Source organism: Salmo trutta, chromosome 27 (assembly GCF_901001165.1).
Source record: "Salmo trutta chromosome 27, fSalTru1.1, whole genome shotgun sequence".
Taxonomy (NCBI): Eukaryota; Metazoa; Chordata; class Actinopteri; order Salmoniformes; family Salmonidae; genus Salmo; species Salmo trutta.
Window position 1 is genome coordinate 3,080,030 of NC_042983.1, and position 19,358 is coordinate 3,099,387.

The window sequence follows — 19,358 nt, forward strand, 5'->3', positions numbered from 1 at the left end:
CAGCGTGATACACACTGTTGATGTTCTTTGGTGCTGCAGCAGGGAGTAGAGGGCGACAAAGGGTGCTAGTCACAGTCACTCGCTGTGTTTTTTTTTTTTTAACACAGCGCAGCAAGTCTGAGCCAGGCCCGGCACAATCAAATCAATTGCTGTCGGACCCGCTCTAGTAATTTATGTCTTAATTATTTCATCAAACATTTCTCTTAAAGCATCAGACAAGCTCAGGGCATATAGTTGATTTGACTAAAACACATAGGATGTGTCTATATATGGAAAAATATGTTTTAACATTTCCACCAATCGATTTGTCGAATGAACAGATTTTTTTAGTCTGGGACAGCCCTACACTACATAGTTTCTTTATGTATGCAAATTGTAAAGTGTTTTGTCTACTGCTTTTTTTATTATGTGTTGGACCCCAGTAAGACTAGCTGTCACCATTAGTGTTGGCTAATGGGGATCCTAATAAAATCAATAATTCAACAGCGATGACCAATGGATTTATATTGTACAGTACTGCAGCTCTGATCCACAGGGACTGGATGTACACACGTGGCTAATGCATTCTAGGGTATTTTGCCTCTGTCACCATTCCGAAGTGTGTTACGGTGTGTCTGCGCTCATATCAAAGTATTCATCCGAATCTTTCACTCCATCCCTCTCTCTGTCATCCTGTTCTTCCATCTATCTTCTCCCGTCTCCTCACACTCATTTCCCTCCCCACCCCTCTACCTCTCTTTCTCTCCTCCTCCCAGCCCTCGGCCGTCCCAGGTGATGTGATGCCTCCAGACCTGAGCTTCAGCAGAGAGAACCTGAGCTTCGACTTCAAAGACACAGACATGAAGCGCCTCTCCATGGAGATCGAGAAGGAGAAGTGCGTGACTGACCACTTCGCTCTCTCTGTCTGTCTTCTCATCCTTCTCTTTCTCTCTCTATTGCTCTCTCTCTCTTCTCTCCTCTTTCGAGAAGGAGAAGTGAGTGACTGCCCACCTCGCTCCATCCTGCAGCATTAACAATTTGATATACACCACTATTACAGACTTGTCCCTCATTCCGTCTCTGTTCTGTTCGTCCCCGTCTCTCTCTCGCTCTCTATCTCGAGGAGCTGGCTCTCTTTCTACCTGACTTCATTACTGCCTTTCTTTCTACCTGACTTCATCCAATCAGATGTACTTACTCTACAGTAACCTTCCCTCTCTGTCCTGTATTCACCTGTCATTTTCTTCTCTCTGTCCCTCATCTTTCTCCATATCTCTCGCTCTCACTCTTTCTCCCCCTCCTTCTCGGACTGCCTGTCTTCGTCTTTGTCAACCGCATCTCCTGCTCTTGCTCTGTCGCTGTCTCCTACTCCCTGTCTAATTCTCTCCATCTTTTAATCTCTCTTCTCCCATCTCTCAAGACGGAAAAGTGAGTCACTCACTGGCCACTCTCTCTGTCCTGCCACCTGACTTCATCCAGTTAGATACTGATTGATTGTACACATGTACAGTACACCACAGAAGGAGACATGTCCCGTGTGCTCTATCAGGCGTTGAGCACGGAAATGTCATGGACCGTGACTCGTGGTGGTACAATGTTGACGCATTCCAGTCAGAAGCACTCATTTCATAATTAATGGATATTATAGTGTACGGAAATGCCACAATACATTGATATTTGTTTGTAAAGATGTGGCACAAATTGTACTTGTTCATGATGTTTAAGTTATGAAAATAATGATGTAGACATGTTGTTTTATAACTATCATCTTGTTTGTATATCTATAACTTTTTTAATCAATGAAATTCAATCAGCTATTCAAGATTTTACAACCGTTTTTATGTCATATTCATGAATCAAAATGACAGATTGTCACATGGGAAGACTAATAACTCAACAATTTTCATCTGTGGAGGTCTTGGTCAGGATTCTATTCATTAGGGCACACTGTAGCAGAACTAATTCAAAACATTGTGGAACAGAAAACAAAAAGAAAATGTTTCTTATTCTTAAGTTTGGATAATACTTTCTTGTTTCGGCCTGTATGACCCAGGTGGAGGATTGTCATTCTTATTTCTGTGGTCCTCTCAGGGTGGAGTACATGGAGAAGAGTAAGCACCTTCAAGAGCAGCTGAATGAGCTGAAGACAGAGATAGAGTCTCTGAAGCTGAAGGAGCGAGAAACGCCTCTGGATATACTCCACAACGAGAACACTGAGAAGGGCACCAGCAAGCACAGCAACTTCAAAAAGGTAAGCCCTATAACTCCTCAGACAGACACACACACACACACACACACACACACACACACACACACACACACACACACACACACACACACACACACACACACACACACACACACACACACACACACACATACATACATACATACATACATAGGATTACGTTTTACACAATCGTCATAAACACCTAACACTTAGAGAGGCACCAGCTAGCACAGCAACTTCAAAAAGGTACACCTTATAGTGATGTCTGTCGCTAACTTATCCAGTGTCAATGACACATGCATTGGTGTACAAGACCATGGTGCTCTGCTACAAGACCATGGTGCTTGCCTACGGAGCTGTGAGGGGAATGGCACCTCCGTACCTTCAGGCTCTGATCAGTCCCTACACCCAAAGAAGGGCACTGCGTTCATCCACCTCTGGCCTGCTCGCCTCCCTACCTCTGCGGAAGCACAGTTCCCGCTCAGCCCAGTCAAAACTGTTCGCTGCTCTGGCACCCCAATGGTGGAACAAGCTCCCTCACGACGCCAGGACAGCGGAGTCAATCACCACCTTCCGGAGACACCTGAAACACCACCTCTTTAGGGAATACCTGGGATAGGATAAAGTAATCCTTCTACCCCCCCCAAAAAAATATATAGATGTACTATTGTAAAGTGGTTGTTCCACTGGATATCATAAGGTGAATGCGCCAATTTGTACGTCGCTCTGGATAAGAGCGTCTGCTAAATGACGTAAATGTAAATGTGTATCTCACACAAACAATTGTCATACAGACTTCTCACATCACTCCTTACACACTGCTCCCACACACCTCATATAGCCTACCACTCAAACACCACAGACTTGCATATCACACATAACCGTTAGATAACCGTCTAACTACTTTCACATAGAGATTTATTCTGCTATCATCAAGAGGAATTAACAAATTAAGCTCACAACCTGAACCGTTATCTACAACCCTCAGATTCTTCGCTAAATCTGTAAAACCATTGAGGTGAAATGTGAGCTTTGGCACATCCATACAAAGTGCCTCTCCCTCCCCCTGCCACCCCTTCTGTCTCCGTGTGTAAAATAAACTTGTTTGAGTAGCACTAATTGATTTTAGCCCTGCGATCAGTCATTGGAATGGATGGGAACACCTTGGGTGTTCTGAGCTTTAGCTGGGCTTAGTCACTGCTTGTTTAATTGAACTGGGGCCAGTGAGCAATACTCTTTGTGTTGGGGACTGAGACTGCACTGCCATTGCAGTGTGGCTCTGTGGTATGTCTATCTGTGTGTTTACCCTGAGAAAAAGAGGGGGAGGCTGTGAAGGGGTGAGGAGAAGAGAAGAAAGGGTGCAGAGGGGTTGAGAGAATGGAGGAGGGGAGAGGTGGGAGGAGATAGGGAAGGAGGCAGAGAGGGTAATGGAGTAAAGGGAGGGAGGCCCGGAGTCAACAAAAATCAATAATTTTTTGCCTGATTAAGTTTTTTCCCAAATTCTGTTTTCTCCATTTTGTTTTTCCAGGTTTCACTTTCCCCCAGTTTTTTTGATAATTTTCACTCTCAAAATCACACTTATTTAATAGAAAAACAACTCAATTGAATGTTCTAAGTCCACAACAACAAAAAAATCTCGACAGCTGTGATGGAAACAATTTTATAAATGCCGGCAGACACTTTTTTCGTTCGACATGGTGGGATCTTTTTGTGCCGGTAAAATTAATAATGCGAGAAATGGTGGTGGAAACACCTTTATGCGCAAATATTCATATAATAACACATATTGAAGTAAACTTGGAGTCACGCAATGATATTGTGTGTGTTCCTCCCACTACGACTCTGTAAACCATGCAGTTTATTTGGCTACAAATTAAATAAGTTATGATGAACTTCACATGGTGGGTTTGGGAAGAGTAGCTAGGAGGTAAAGATTAGGTTGATTTCCTTAGGCTGGTACACAGCTATGGACTTTGTCGTGATTGAATAGATAGAAAGTCTTTATTGATTGTTAATTGAATAACCTTTAGAGAATATTAACTGGCTCGACAAGGCTTACTTACTCTTCAACACTCTTAAAACTAATATTATCTTTTTGCGAAATGGCCCATTGTAAGTATCTGTATTAATATCAGCATGATGACTAAACAGAGGAAATGGAAAATACAATATGGGGACACACACACGCGCGTTATGTTCTTCTATCCTCGTGGGGACCTAAAATGAATGTCCATTCAAAATTCTGTTTTCCCTTACCTTAACCCTAACCTAAGCTTAAAATAGCATTTGTCCTCATGGGGACGTCCCCACGAGGGATAATTTTCCTTGTTTTACTATCCTTGTGGGGACATTTGGGGATTTTAGGTCCTCGCAAAGATAGAAGAACCCCCCCCCACACACACACACACACACACACACACACACACACACACTCCCTACCCTGTCAGGCCTGTGGCCAGCTAGTCTATAAGCTTGGCTACCTGCCTGGTGTAAAATAAGAAGATGGTAAACAGAGACTGTGCACATCCATTTCTCTCCCTCATATTGTATATTTTGGTGAGCTTGAACACCCGTGTCTACAAATTTAGCTAACAGTTTAGCACCAATAATTTTTTCCAATCCCCCCACTCTAGTATTTAAGCTGGCAGTCCCCCTGATAAGCTGGAAACATCCAGTTTTCAGGGGGAAAAGAAGAGAGCCTGTGATGCAACTTCCACTTTTGGATGTGTGCCTACAGTCCCCAGAAGAGAACCTCCCCCGACCGTTTCTCCCTCTCGCCATGACCAGAATGCGGGGCATCCTTTCAAGTGTTTATTTTACACCTGCTACATTAGGTTGATGGGAGACAGGAGAAAATAACAGTCTCTCTTTTACCTGACTGAATTAGGTTTTAGTTTGTAGAGGTTTTAGGGGGGGGGGGGGTTGTTAGGATTCTTGATGGACAAGAATTCTGACAAACTTAAGATAAGGTGATATAACTTATAATCACGCATTGATATCAATGGGATATTTGTTCACAGATTTGAGTTAAAGTACATGCACAAATCTCAACTTTGGATTCATCCCGTAGTGCTTCAAACCTCCACCACTTGATTTTTTTTATTTACATTTTTATTAGGATCCCCATTAGCCGACTCCAATGGCGACAGCTAGTCTTACTGTGGTCCGACACATAGCGAAAAAGACATTACAGACAAAATACTTTACAATTTACAGTACATACACACACAAAGTAGGTCACGTGGGGGAGAGGCGTTGTGCCGTGCGGTACTCTCCCAAACTTCTGAGGCGGTTTTAAAATATATAGCAGAGGAAGACTAGAAAGACATGTCAGTCATCGTGACTCCCTTAGATCACAGTCAGAGCTGTGTATTTGACAGGAAACAAGTGTCTAGCTTAAGTCAGGATTCTATAAGTGTCAGCGTTCCATAAGATTATTGTCAGGATTCAATCAAAATAACAAACAATGGCTTCAACATCAACGTGTTCCGTCAGAATACTGAATGTAAATACAGACTGTCAAGAGGTGAGGTGGTACATGCAAAAGCATTGTCCTAGGTGGATAATGTCACCTCACAAACAGCCACATTGCCAGCAAACAAGTCACTTCTAGTATAGAAAAACCTGTCCAAGTCTGTTTTTGTCAGTGGATATGGCACCTTAGTCTTTGCCACTTTAAAACTAACTCCAGCTGCTATTTCATGTGTGAAATAGCACTGTTGTACAGCAGTAGAACTGATCCTGGTCAGATGTGTATGGTGTTTTGGAGATCTAATTCATGTATTTTTCTCTTACAGCTAACTCTACAGAGCACCAAGACCAGAGTGGCTTACTTTGAAGAACTATAGATGTCACCAGGGACGTGTGTGTGCGCGTGCTTGACTGTGTGTGTGTGTGCGTGCTTGACTGTGTGTGCGTGCTTGACTGTGTGTGTGCGTGCTTGACTGTGTGTGTGCGTGCTTGACTGTGTGTGTGTGTGTGTGTGCTTGACTGTGTGTGTGCTTGACTGTGTGTGTGCTTGACTGTGTGTGTGTGTGTGTGTGTGTGCTTGACTGTGTGTGTGTGTGTGCTTGACTGTGTGTGCGTGTGTCTGTTTGTGTGACGCGCACATCTGTGTGCGTGCACGCGTGTCTTTGTGGACACGTCTCTGGAGAAACTTTATCACTACAGTACATTCCATACTATGTGGCCTTTGGCTCCATTTGCTGGGAAAACCACAACTGCGGTCAAACGATGGACCACTGCCTAGGTCAAAACTAATTTAAGAACTGAAGTTTACATACTGTATAGGCCAAGAGAGACAAATCATCAGTTACACTTTAATTTACATTCCACTACTTCTTACCTGATATTTACCTTAAAATAACCAAACAATACTTACAATAACTACAGTTTGTGTTATTTGTGTAAAATTGAAACAAACATACTATTCACCATTCACTAGCAGGTAGGTAAAGTATGTTTAATTATGTATCAGAATCCTTACCACTCAAATAAGTGCATAATGAATATTAACAGGTAAATACCACTGAAAAATTACAGTAAAATATTATCAACTCATGTATCACGTCACCTCAAGTCTCTGGCTGCCGTAAGTGAATTTCTGTATAGGTGTTCTCTAATACGAAGGTACCAAGTGCACTATATTCTGTTCTACCCTTTAAAAGCAGCGTGGAATAGCCTTTGAACTCAGACTGGGTGAAGATGAAGGAATGGTAAGAGTATTACTATAATCCAGTGTACATTTAGCACAGTTTTCCTGAATCCTGATCCTGGGGACCCACAGCGATGCACATTTTTGTTGTTTTGCCCTAGCATTAACACACTTCATTCAACTAATCAGCTCCTCATCAATGCTTTGATTAATTTATTCAGTTGGGCTGGGGCAAAAACTAAAATGTGTGGGGTGAACATTTTGAATCCCCATGACCAGGATTGGGAAACACTGATCTAGCCTATCGTTGGTACTTTTGGGAAAAATGTCAGGGTTATGTTTCTTTTTTAGCTCTTTGAACAAACTTGAGTTTGCATTCTATTCTATTGTATTGCTCGAATACAGTGCACTCTGAAACAGTTTGCATATTTTGTTACATTACAGACTTATTCTAAAATATATTAAATACATTTTGTGCCTCATCAGTCTACACGCAATACCCCATAATGACAGAGAAAACAGGTTTGTATAAATGTTTGCGAATGTAAATAAGGTATTTCAGTGTTTTTATTTGTAAAAGTATTCAGCCTGACTTGAAATTGAGCTCAGGTGCATCCTGTTTCCGTTGATCATCCTTGAGATGTTTCTACAACTTGATTGGAGTCTACCTGTGGTAAATTCAATTGATTGGACATGATTTGGAAAGGCTCAGTTGACAGTGCATGTCAGAGGTTGAAGGAATTGTCCGTAGCGCTCAGACACGATTGTGTCGAGGCACCGATCTGGGGAAGGCTCCCAAAAAATGTCTGCAGCATTTAAAGTCCCACAGAACACAGTGCCCTCCATCATTCTTAAATGGAAGAAGTTTGGAACCACCAAGACTTCCTAGAGCTGGCCACCCGGCCAAACTGAGCAATCAGGAGAGAAGGGCCTTGGTCAGGGAGGTGACCAAGAACCTGATGGTCACTCTGACAGCGCTCTAGAGTTCCTCAGTGGTGATGGTAAAACCTTCCAGAAGGACAACCATCTCTGGTGAAACTAAGATTAAACTCTTTGGCCCGAATGCCAAGCGTCTCGTCTGCAGGAAACCTGGTACGATCCCTACGGTGAAGCATGGTGGTGGCAGCATCATGCTGTGGGGTTCAGGGACTGGGAGACTAGTCAGGATCGAGGGGAAACATGAACGGAGCAAAGTACAGAGATCCTTGATGAGAACCTACTCCAGAGTGCTCAGGAACTCAGACTGGGGTGACGGTTCACCTTCCAACAGGACAATGACCCTAAGAACACAGCCCAGACTACGCAGGAGTGGCTTCAGGACAAGTCTCTGAATGTCCTTGAGTGGCCCAGCCAGAGCCCGGAATTGAACCCATCGAACATCTCTGGAGAGACCTGAAAATAGCTGTGCAGCGACGCTCCCCATCCAACCTGACCGAGCTTGAGAGGATCTGCATAGAAGAATGGGAGAAACTCCCCAAATACAGCTGTGCCAAGCTTGTAGCGTCATACCCAAGAATACTTGAGGTTGTAATCACCGCCAAAGGTGCTTCAACAAAGTACAGAGTAAAGGGTCTGAATACTTAATTGAGTTTTCAAAATTAAATTAATAAAAGTTTGTCAGCATGGGGTATTGTGAGTCGATAGTTTTTTCCCCCTGAACAATTTCAGCTATTTTAGAATAAGGCTGTAACATAACAAAATGTGGAAAAGTCAAGGGATCAGAATACTTTCTGAATGCATTGTATGTGTCTTATCTGTGAAAACGGTTTATTTTCTTGTTGGCATTAAATGAGGACAGTGAAGTGTTTTTATTTTTGAAATACTATTATTTTACATGTGTTGTAAGTTGCCTTTTTAAACACTATACTATTTTATAGAAATACTGTATGTTTGAACTGATCATCTGTGAAAAAGAATTAAAATGTAAGCGAACATTTTTTTCAAGAATGACCAAGGTTGTATGAAGCCTGATTTTGTCAATGACTAACAACCATAGCCTGCTAAAACTGTCTTCTTCCCCTCTGCACACAACAGAGAAAATGTTATTCACATCACTCTGAAAATAACATTATACTTTTGGAATGAATAAAATGTTATGTAACAACCTCCCACACATCCAGTTAGACATATTTAAAAAAGAAACCAATTCTCCAAATATGTAGTTAGTAGCAGTCAGCTCAGATCACATAATGAGGACAAGGTCTGAAGTGTGTGTGTGTTTGCACCAGTGGTGGAAGAACTACTAAATTGTCATACCTTAGTAGAAATGACTCAAGTAAAAGTTACCCAGTAAAATACTACTTGAGTAAAAGTATCAGGTTTTACTTAAGTACAGTGGTGGAAAAAGTACTCTGTTGTCATACTTAAGTAAAAAGTTCAAGTAATTGCTATACATCAAATGCCTTGTATTAAGCAAACAAGACAACTTTTTGCCAGGGGCACACTCCGATGTAATTAACAAACGCAGTGTTTGTGTTTAGTGACTCCGCTACATCATTTGCTGATATATTGATAGGCCCATGAATTGTACCGTACTGCTGTCCTGCCTGAGCATTCAAAATTTAGCAGTGCTTTTGGCTGTCAGGGAAAATGTATGGGAGTAAAAAGTATATATTTTCTTTTGAAATGTAGTGGAGTAAAAGTTGTCCAAAATAATTATGTTAAAGTAAAGACTTAAGTATTTTTACTTAGTTACTTTACACCACTGGTGTGCACATGCCTGTGGATGTAGGTTTTTGTGTATGTACGCATGTGTTTGCGCATCTGTGTGTGTGTGTGTGTGTGTGTGTGTCTCCCTCCACGCACGTGTGCGAGCGAGTGTGGTGAACGCACACTGAGGGTGAGTGTGATGTCCTGTTACTGTTCCATAATTCCATCCTACTGTCACAAACTATGTCTTCAGCCAGCCTGTGTTCAAGCCTGCTGACTGCAGGGTGTGCAAAGTTGGGCCACCTGATGCAGAGCACAAGCAGATCAGTTGAAGATCTGGGGCGAGGGATCCAGTCATCCCGCCTGCTGAAGCAGATAGTAACAGAGGACTTTCCTTGCCAGCAAACTATCAAGCTTTTGGGTCCAACAGCACACATTCTCACCAGTGGACTGAGGGCCAAGAATACATCCTCCCCACCCTGAATGTCACTGCTGCGGGCGAGGTGCAGGAGGGTAGGGGCTGCTGTTGTCATTCAAGACCCCAGAATTGAAGGAGTTCAAGGCAGTTGGAAAGAAGGTGATGTGCACAACAGGTGTGAAGTTGTCAGATGTGCGTTCTCTGGAGGGTGTGAAGTCGTCGAGGTGTAGAGTTGTTTTATATCTCTCACTCACATATACAGTTCAAGTCGGAAGTTTACATACACCTTAGCCAAATACATTTAAACTCAAGTTTTCATAATTCCTGACATTTAATCCAAATAAAAATTCCCTGTCTTAGATCAGTTGGGATCACTTTATTTTAAGAATGTGAAATGCCAGAATAATAGTAGAATGATTTATTTCAGCTTTTATTTCTTTCATCACATTTCCAGTGGGTCAGAAATTTACATACACTCAATTAGTATTTGGTAGCATTGCCTTTAAAATGTTTAACTTGGGTCAAACGTTTCAGGTAGCCTTCCACAAGCTTCCCACATTAAGTTGGGTGAATTTTGGCCCATTCCTCCTGACAGAGCTGGTGTAACTGAGATAGGTTTGTAGGCCTCCTTGTTCACACACGCTTTTTCAGTTCTGCCCACAAATGTTCTATAGGATTGAGGTCAGGGCTTTGTGATGGCCGCTCCAATACCTTGACTTTGTTGTCCTTAAGCCATTTTGCCACAACTTTGGAAGTATGCTTGGTGTCATTGTCCATTTGGAAGACCCAAGCTTTAACTTCCTGACTGATGTCTTGAGATGTTGCTTCAATATATATCCACATAATTTTCCTACCTCATGATGCCATCTATTTTGTGAAGTGCACCAGTCCTTCCTGCAGCAAAGCACCCCCACAACATGATGCTGCCACCCCCAGTGAATTTATAAGTGAAATTATCTGTAAACAATTGTTGGACAAGAATTACTTGTGTCATGCACAAAGATGTCCTAACCGACTTGCTAAAACTATAGTTTGTTAACAAGACATTTGTGGAGTGGTTGAAAACGAGTTATATTGACTCCAACCTACGTACGTACGTACATACAGTACCAGTGAAAAGTTTGGACACTTTGTAGAATAATTTTGAAGACATCAAAACTATGAAATAACATATATGGAATCATGTAGTAACCAAAAAAGTGTTAAAAAAATCAAAAGATATTTTATATTTAAGATTCTTCAAAGTAGCCACCCTTTGCCTTGATGACAGCTTTGCATACGGTTGGCATTCTCTCAACCAGATTCTTGAGATAGTCTCCTGGAATGCATTACAATTAACAGGAGTGCCTTTTTTAAAGTTAATTTGTGGAATTTCATTCCTTAATGTGTTTGAGCCAAATCATTTGTTGTGACATGGTAGGGGTGGTATACAGAAGATAGCCCTATTTGGTAGAAGACCAAGTCCATATAATGGCAAGAACAGCTCAATAAGCAAAGAGAAACGACAGTCCATCATTACTTTAAGACATGAAGGTCAGTCAATACAGAAAAGTTCAAGAACTTTGAAAGTTTCTTCAATTGCATTCACAAAAACCGTCAAGCGCTATGATGAAACTGGCTATCATGAGGACCGCCACAGGAAAGGAAGACCTAGAGTTACTTCTGCTGCAGAGGATAAGTTTGTTAGAGTTACCAGCCTCAGAAATTGCAGCCCAAATAAATGCTTCACAGAGTTTAAGTAACAGACACATCTCAACATCAACTGTTCAGAGGAGACTGCGTGAATCAGGCCTTCATGGTCAAATTGCTGCAAAGAAACCACTACTAAAGGATAGAAATAATAATAAGAGACTTGCTTGGGCCAAGAAACACGAGCAATGAACATTAGACCCGTGGAAATCTGGCCTTTGGTCTGATGAGTCCTATTTGGACATTTTGGGTTCCAGCCGCCGTGTATTTGTGAGACGCAGAGTAAATGAACGAATGATCTCTGCATGTGTGGTTCCCACTGTGAAGCATGGAAGAGGAGGTGTGATGGTGTGGGGGTGCTCTGCTGGTGACACTGTCAATGATTCATTTCGAATTCTAGGCAAACTTAACCAGCATGGCTACCACAGAATTCTGCAGCGATACGCCATCCTATCTGGTTTGCGCTTAGTAGCACTATCATTTGTTTTTCAACAGGACAATGACCCAACACCTCCAGGCTGTGTAATGGCTATTTGACCAAGAAGAAGAGTGATGGAGTTCTACATCAGATGACCTGGCCTCCAAAATCACCCGACCTCAACCCAATTGAGATGGTTTGGGATAAGTTGGACCGCAGAGTGAACGAAACGCAGCCAACAAGTGCTCAGCAAAAGTGGGAACTCCTTCAAGACTGTTAGAAAAGCATTCCAGGTGAAGCTGGTTGAGAGAATTCCCTTTTCCTCATTACAGTTTGAAGAATCTCATATTTGTTTGACACTTTTTTGGTTACTACATGATTCCATATGTGTTATTTCATAGTTTTATGCCTTCACTGTTATTCTACAATGTAGAAAATAGTAAAAATAAAGAAAAATCCTTGAATGAGTAGGTGTGTCCAAACTTTTGACTGGTACTATAAATACTTCTTTTTTTTTTACATTTGCAAAAAATGTGCTTTGTCATTATGGGGTATTGTGTGTAGATAGCTGAGGATTTTTTTTTAATCCATTTTTGAATAAGCCTGTAATGTAACAACATTTGGAAAAAGTCAAGGGGTCTGAATACTTTCCGAAGGCACTGTGTCTATTTAATGCCTCTCTTTCTCTGTCTTACTTTCTGTTCCTCTTTCTCTCTCTCTCTGTTTGCAATTACAGACGGCTGTTGCAGCTGTGCTGTGTAGTGAGCAAACTCATCATTATCATTATCTATCAGCCGTCATCCCCCTCTCCCTCTCTCTATCCCTGTCATCTTCTCTCCCCCCAGCCCCATAAAATGTGCAGCTGTTGCCAGAAAGCTGTTTATGGGTTTCCACTGTGTTAGAATGCTAATGAGTGCTCGACGTTGAGAGTCACTAACGAGAAGCCAATAATAAATTATTAACGATGAGATTATTATTTGGGACAGGGTGCGTGTGGGAGGCTGGACATAATGATGCTCTTAGAATTCTTTATCCCATCATAATAAATCATTATCTATACAGATCTTTGGGCTCTGCCCATGTACTGATGCATTTCTTGTTTGTTACCTGCAGATTAGTTCCTTTTCTTTAGATATCCTCCTCTCTCTGTAGTAATCTCCTCCATCTCACAGTGTCGTGACAGATTGCTGTTGCCTGAATGTCGTCTATTAGTCAGACTAACGAAGTCGTCCAGTGGGCCCCAGTGGGATTTCAGTCTGTTTTTAAACCCAAATAATAGTAGGATAAAAAAGTACCTCAGAACGAACTGCATGCCTGGAGGGCATTAATTAGATGGCAAGACAAATCTTTTTATTTTCTACTCTTGCCCTGTTTTACTGACCCAGTTTTAGGCTTACTAGTCTGTTGTGTTGAGTTGCAATTGAGAGACTGTGAAGGGACATGGAGGAGGGAGATTTGCATAGTTTATCTGCCAGAAGCCTCCCCCTCTCCTGGGGTGCATCTAAATAGTATCAGGGTCTTTCTCGTCTCTTCTCCTCCATCTGATTCTGCACTGACTGGACAGGTGAAAGACATGTCCTGGTAGTCATCCTCATTTAATTAACCTAGCTTGTGTTTACAGATCAGTGCAGATGAAGATGAGGAGAGGGACACACTTTAGACTAGGTTTTAGGTTTTCAGGTTTTATTTATTCACACCAGTGGAGGTTCCTCAGAGGGGGAAGGGGAAGACCATCCTCAGTGAATTTCATAAAAATTGTAAAACATTGTAAAACATAAAAAAATATAACTATACTAAATGTAATCACGTCACCAAACAATTAAAACACACTATTTTGCAAAGGTCTACAGTAGCCTCAACAACACTATGTAGGGTAGCACCATGGTGTACACCAATGCCATGATTACTGTATATATGTGATAACCTGGAAAAGTACTGGGTAATGGAGATGTACTGCTTTAGTTCTCAGGCTGAGAACTGCCTGCACCTGCTGATAGTCACGCAGCCTCAAGGCCGAGATAGTAGAGTGAGAAACCACAGTCTAGACATGTTTTTCTCATCTTAGATATTTTTTTTAAATGTATTTAATTTTAATTTTTTTCCCTATTTTGTCCCCAATTTCGTGGTATCCAATTGGTAGTAGTTACAGTCTTGTCTCATCACTGCAACTCCCGTACGGACTCGGGAGAGGCGAAGGTTGAGAGCTATGTGTCCTCAAAACACAAGCCAACCAAGCCGCACTGCTTCTTGACACAATGCCCATCCAACCCGGAAGCCAGCCGCACTAATGTATTGGATGAAACACCGTACACCTGGCGACTGTGTCAGCGTGCACTGCGCCTGGCCCGCCACAGGAGTCCCTACTAAAGAGTTTTAGTTTTATTACTAAAGAGTTTTATACCAAGGTTCCTGTGCCTATGTCATCTATCTAGAAGACTGATTGTTTAAGGAAACTTACATCACCCCATGCAAAGGACCACCCAACAACTTACACAGTAGGACGTCCTCCAGCCTATCAGAGCTCTTGCAGCATGAACTGACATGTCCACCCAATCAAAGGATCAGAGAATTCATCTAGTACTGAAAGCATAAGCTACAGCTAGCTAGCACTGCAGGTTATAACATGTGGTGAGTAGTTGACTCAAAGAGAAAGACAATAGTTGAACAGTTTTCAACAAATTAATTTCTTCCAAATGAAGGAGAAGCAAGAGAGAAATAAAGAGCGAGAGATTTTGTCATTTTTTCAGTTTCACTTACTTAGCTAACAAATGCAGCTAGCTAGTTTAGCCTACTGAAACATCCTGCTCAAACAGAGGGATGCTATGTTATCTAGCTGACTATGACTATCCAACACAACACTGGAACTCTTCCAAGTCAAGGTAAGCTTTTGGTATTACAATTTTTTTGCCACCGGGGCCCGCCGGTGTAACTGCTTACTGACTGTACACTAACATTACTGTATTATTGTAGCGGGTTTACTATCACGTTAGTTATATTAGCTATGCTGACTATGATGTTACTTTAGCTAATATGGTGACAACAATGTAGGCTGTGTGTTGCGGTTTGGCTTGGAACGTTTTTTTGTTGCCCGGTCACATACAGCTAATGTGTCGTTCATTGAAGTTCACAAGCGAAGGGACAAGGTGAGATGAGTAGAGTGCATAGAAGGAATACAGCGTGGCTGCTAGGAAAGTGAACTGTGTTTACGTGTGATCAGGGGTGTATTCATTCTGTTGATTCTGTTGAAAAACATTTCTTAAACGGAAGCAAACGGAACAAAATGGGGATAAACATACCTGAATTTGTCCAATAGAAACTCTTGTTTGCAACTGTTGGACTAATGATTACACCCACTATCAGCTAGATGCAGGCAAAAGTGTGCAAGGCCGTATTGAATGTCACTGTCTGTCCATGTGTCATTGACCGTCGCCTCAAATTTGTCTCTTGACCTGTGTGCACCTACGCTGTAAACTTTCATTCATGGGCTAGGTTGTAGCAAACTTGTGATGGGTAGAGGGAAAATTTTAGTATCATGTAGTAGTCTAAACCTATCACTGTTACATTGAACTGTGTGGATAGAATATGAATGAGAGTCATTTAATATGCTGTAATAGAAATAAGGCCATGCTCATGAAAAAAAGTGTCCCCATCTTAAACGGCACTGACCTCCACTGATTCACACCAAAGTAAACAAGACAAAACAGTATAGATAAACTGGTAAAAATGGTGTGCAAGTGAGGTTGGAAAATATACAAATATAAGTACAAAAAAGTTTGTTCATTCAGTTAAACAGAGCCCCAATGCCCATCCATGACTGCGCCCCTGCCCAGTCATGTGAAATCCATAGATTAGGGCCTAATACATTTAATTCAATTGACTGATTTCATTCAACTCAACAACATCTTTGATATTGTTACATGTTGTGTATATATTGTTGTTCAGTATACATGATATACTCAGTATACAATAAAAAAAAACATGTTGAGATGCACCCAAAAGACGAGGAGGCCCATAGTTGAGCTCTCTGGACCTTGGCTCTGTTGGTGAGTCAGGACCGGGACCCAGCAGCTGTAAAGTGGTACACAAGGGAGCAGAGGTAGTACCGGAGAGGTAGGAGGAGCAGGACAGGGAAGTAATTGGTACCTCTGTTGTTTGTATTCTGTACACCAGAGCTGTGAGACACGCCAGATGCTCTCTTTGCTCTGCTTTCTTTTCTATTGATTGGATCCCAAAAGACATGGCTTGTCCGTTTGGATATGGTGACAGACATGGTCAATCCTCAAGAAATAGGGAACCACATCCTCAAGTTCTGTGCAACACACATCCCAGCAAAAAAGCTACTTTTTGCTTAATTTCCATGCAGTTTCTTCCTGTCCAAAAATCCATATTTTCAAGCCTGGACTATTTCTCCAACTACTCTTTCTCCCTCACTCACTCCCTCACCCACTCTCACTCTTAAAATGTCACTGCCTCGCTCTCATTCCCCCTCTCAATTCTCCTACCACCTCTCAATTTTTTGCTCTTGTTCCCTCTTCTTTTCTCTCTCCCAGTCTGTGTTGTGGATTAGTGACCTATTTATCATTCGAGGCTCTAACTTTCTATGCCTCGTCACACTGCTTTCTTCTTCTTTCTTTTCTCTGCTGATGTCATACGCTGGCTCGTCCCCGCTGCTGAGTCAATGTAGCCACTTCATTATCAACTGTCTCTCTTTCTGTCTGAGTGTCAGTCTTTCTGCCTTGCAGAGTCCAGTCTTTTATTGTGCTTAGGCAGAGTTGAATAGCAAGTGATAGAGAGTGTTATGCATGTGTCTGGGACAGTGCTGGGTTTCTTTTATTAATCACAAACCCTGTCATTGTGGAGTATTACATACACACATGAAAGACCAATGAGACTGAAATAACCCAGCTAGATATGGAGGGGTGTAGCATCGTGCAGTGAAACAAACTGTATGAAAGTAACCATGGACTACATGTTTGGCTGTTTATACAATTCAAACTTAGTTGGTAGTGTGGTTGTTTGGTTGGTTTTAGTTTGTTGGTTGAGGACAGTTTGTTAGTCTAGTTTGTGCATGGACTATAGATCTCATGTTGCTTGTGTGTTTGCATTGACTACTATGTTTTTGTTAGTCCTCTCATGTCTCAGGTCACTGGCTCCCTCCAAGGCCTGTAATAACCTGTTTGCCTGTTTGTGAGTGTTTATTTATTGTGTGTGTGTGTGTGTGTGTGTGTGTGTGTGTGTGTGTGTGTGTGTGTGTGTGTGTGTGTGTGTGTGTGTGTGTATCTGCAGCCCGGTCAAAGCGTCACAAAACACAGCAACACACTCTGGAGTAAAACACTGAATTCCAATACACAGTCATCTCCACCCACTGCTTTGATGTGTGTGTATCAGTGTATGATGTGTATATCTCTGTTACTATGCATTAGGGTGATTATGGACATTCAGATTTTTGTATCTACCAGACCTGGATTCAAATAGTATTAGATCAAGTCGTATTATTTCATTTAGTTGTGCTATAGTTCAGTTCACTTTTTACTAACAACCATTTTGCTGTTAGGGAAGATTTATCTGTTGTTGTGCGACAGCCGATAATCCTAATTGTCATTTGACATCAGATGTGTTAGGTGAAAGCAGAACAAATCTCAAGATCGAAGAACGGTCAGAATGCCATCTCCCTTTTGTGACACCTTTGATTTGCTGTGGGAGCAACCAGCACTTTTTAAAGGAGACAGGCTTCACCCTAACCACAAGGGTTCAAGGATTGTTTCCAGAACATCGTGAACTATTTTAGAAACTGACGGATAGGGACCAGCTGGTAGTGCTCCAGTTCTCCCTGTCAGAATAAGCAACAGAGGACTTGGAAAGCATATCAACTCCTGTGGAAATGGCACTATGGTTATTGTGAGTAACCTAATTTATTTTCCTCTAACTCCACCTTCAAGTGAGTTCATACAAACTGTCATACCCTACCATTCTGATAGATTGGAGAATGTGAGAAAACGAGGTTGTAACGTTAATAACTTGGTTGTTATTCCATTGTTTACCTGAAGGCAGATGCCCCAGGGGCAGAGTGGCCCACACTCATTGAATATGGCGCTTTTAAATGTTAGAGCAATCTCTCGTAAAATCTTTCTCGTAAATGACCTCATTACTGGGCACAAAGTTGATTGCATGTTTCTCACTGAAACATGGCTGTCTTCAGTCTGTAGTGTCGCTCTTATTGAAGCTACCCCCCGGACTACAGCTTTTCATACTCTATAAGCAAAGGGAAAAAGGGTGTGGGGACAGCCTCTATTTTTACTAGCGCTCTCAGCTGTAAGGACATTTATTTTGACGACTTTGGGTCTTTTGAGCATCATGCTGTACTGTTTAAATATCAGACACCAGTGTTGGCTATAACCATTGTATAGTGGTTTCAGGGGTTGTATGGTGGATGGACGGTATGTGCCTGCAAGGTTTCTTTGTTCTGGCTGCCAGCACCACGGACAACAATGTGACGTATTCCCCAGAGGCAGGACCATGGACAGCTCAGGGAAAAACATCTAGACTGCAGCAGAACAGCCACACCTGTCTCCAGTTGTAATCAGAGCCAAACTGCAGACAGGTGAAACCAATCAGGGCCTTTACTTAACCCAGGAGCGGGTTTTCTTTCTTTGTCTTTTCTTTGAAGTATGAGGTTATTGGGGAGACCGAGCATATGGTGGAGAAGGAGGTTTAACGGAAGAAAGGAACTTATGATTTCAACAAGGATTGGACCCCCAAAGACCAAGATTGGAGGACCTTCCACTGGTGATGAAGTGTTTGATTTGAGTTTTGTATATCAGGAACGCTGCTGAAACCTGATAGTAATAAACCGGTTTAACCCTTCACATGGACTGGTCATGGGTGTTTTGTATGTGTAAATGCTGCCTTACAAAGATCTTGGGGCCGAAACCACCACATAGGTGGAGAATGTGGGCAAGGCAGTCAGGATACACATACACAATTTTGGGGGGGAGGTTGTTTTAAGGACGGACAACCATGGAAGAACTGTTGAAGCAATTAGTGACTTCCAATAACATGCAACAAGAAGCCAATCGTCAGCAAGCGGAAACCAATTGCTTCTTAGTAGAGGAACAAAGGAAGTGTCAACTGCAGGTGAATATGGACGTGCAAAAGTTAACTGCTGAAATAATTGCAGTGAAAATTGCTCAACAGACCGCTGGTCTACCTATTGTGGCCACTCTGTATCTGCAGAAAATGACGCCGAATGATGATGTTGAGGCTTTCCTAAAGACATTTGAGCGCACGGCAGAACGTGAGGCATGGCCACAGATAAAATGGG

The 19,358-nt window shown here is 42.0% G+C and overlaps 1 protein-coding gene across 1 annotated transcript in view; it reads left to right on the plus strand.

Moving 5' to 3' along the window:
* Window positions 1-6,159, plus strand: part of nf2a (NF2, moesin-ezrin-radixin like (MERLIN) tumor suppressor a) — a 57,154-nt gene extending 50,995 nt beyond the window's left edge. The window contains exons 14-16 of the mRNA XM_029716336.1: window positions 756-874; window positions 2,071-2,230; window positions 6,007-6,159. Coding sequence (XP_029572196.1) covers window positions 756-874; window positions 2,071-2,230; window positions 6,007-6,057 — 330 coding nt within the window. The 3' untranslated portion in view covers window positions 6,058-6,159. The remainder of the gene's footprint in view (window positions 1-755; window positions 875-2,070; window positions 2,231-6,006) is intronic.
* The last annotated feature ends 13,199 nt before the right edge of the window (window positions 6,160-19,358 follow it).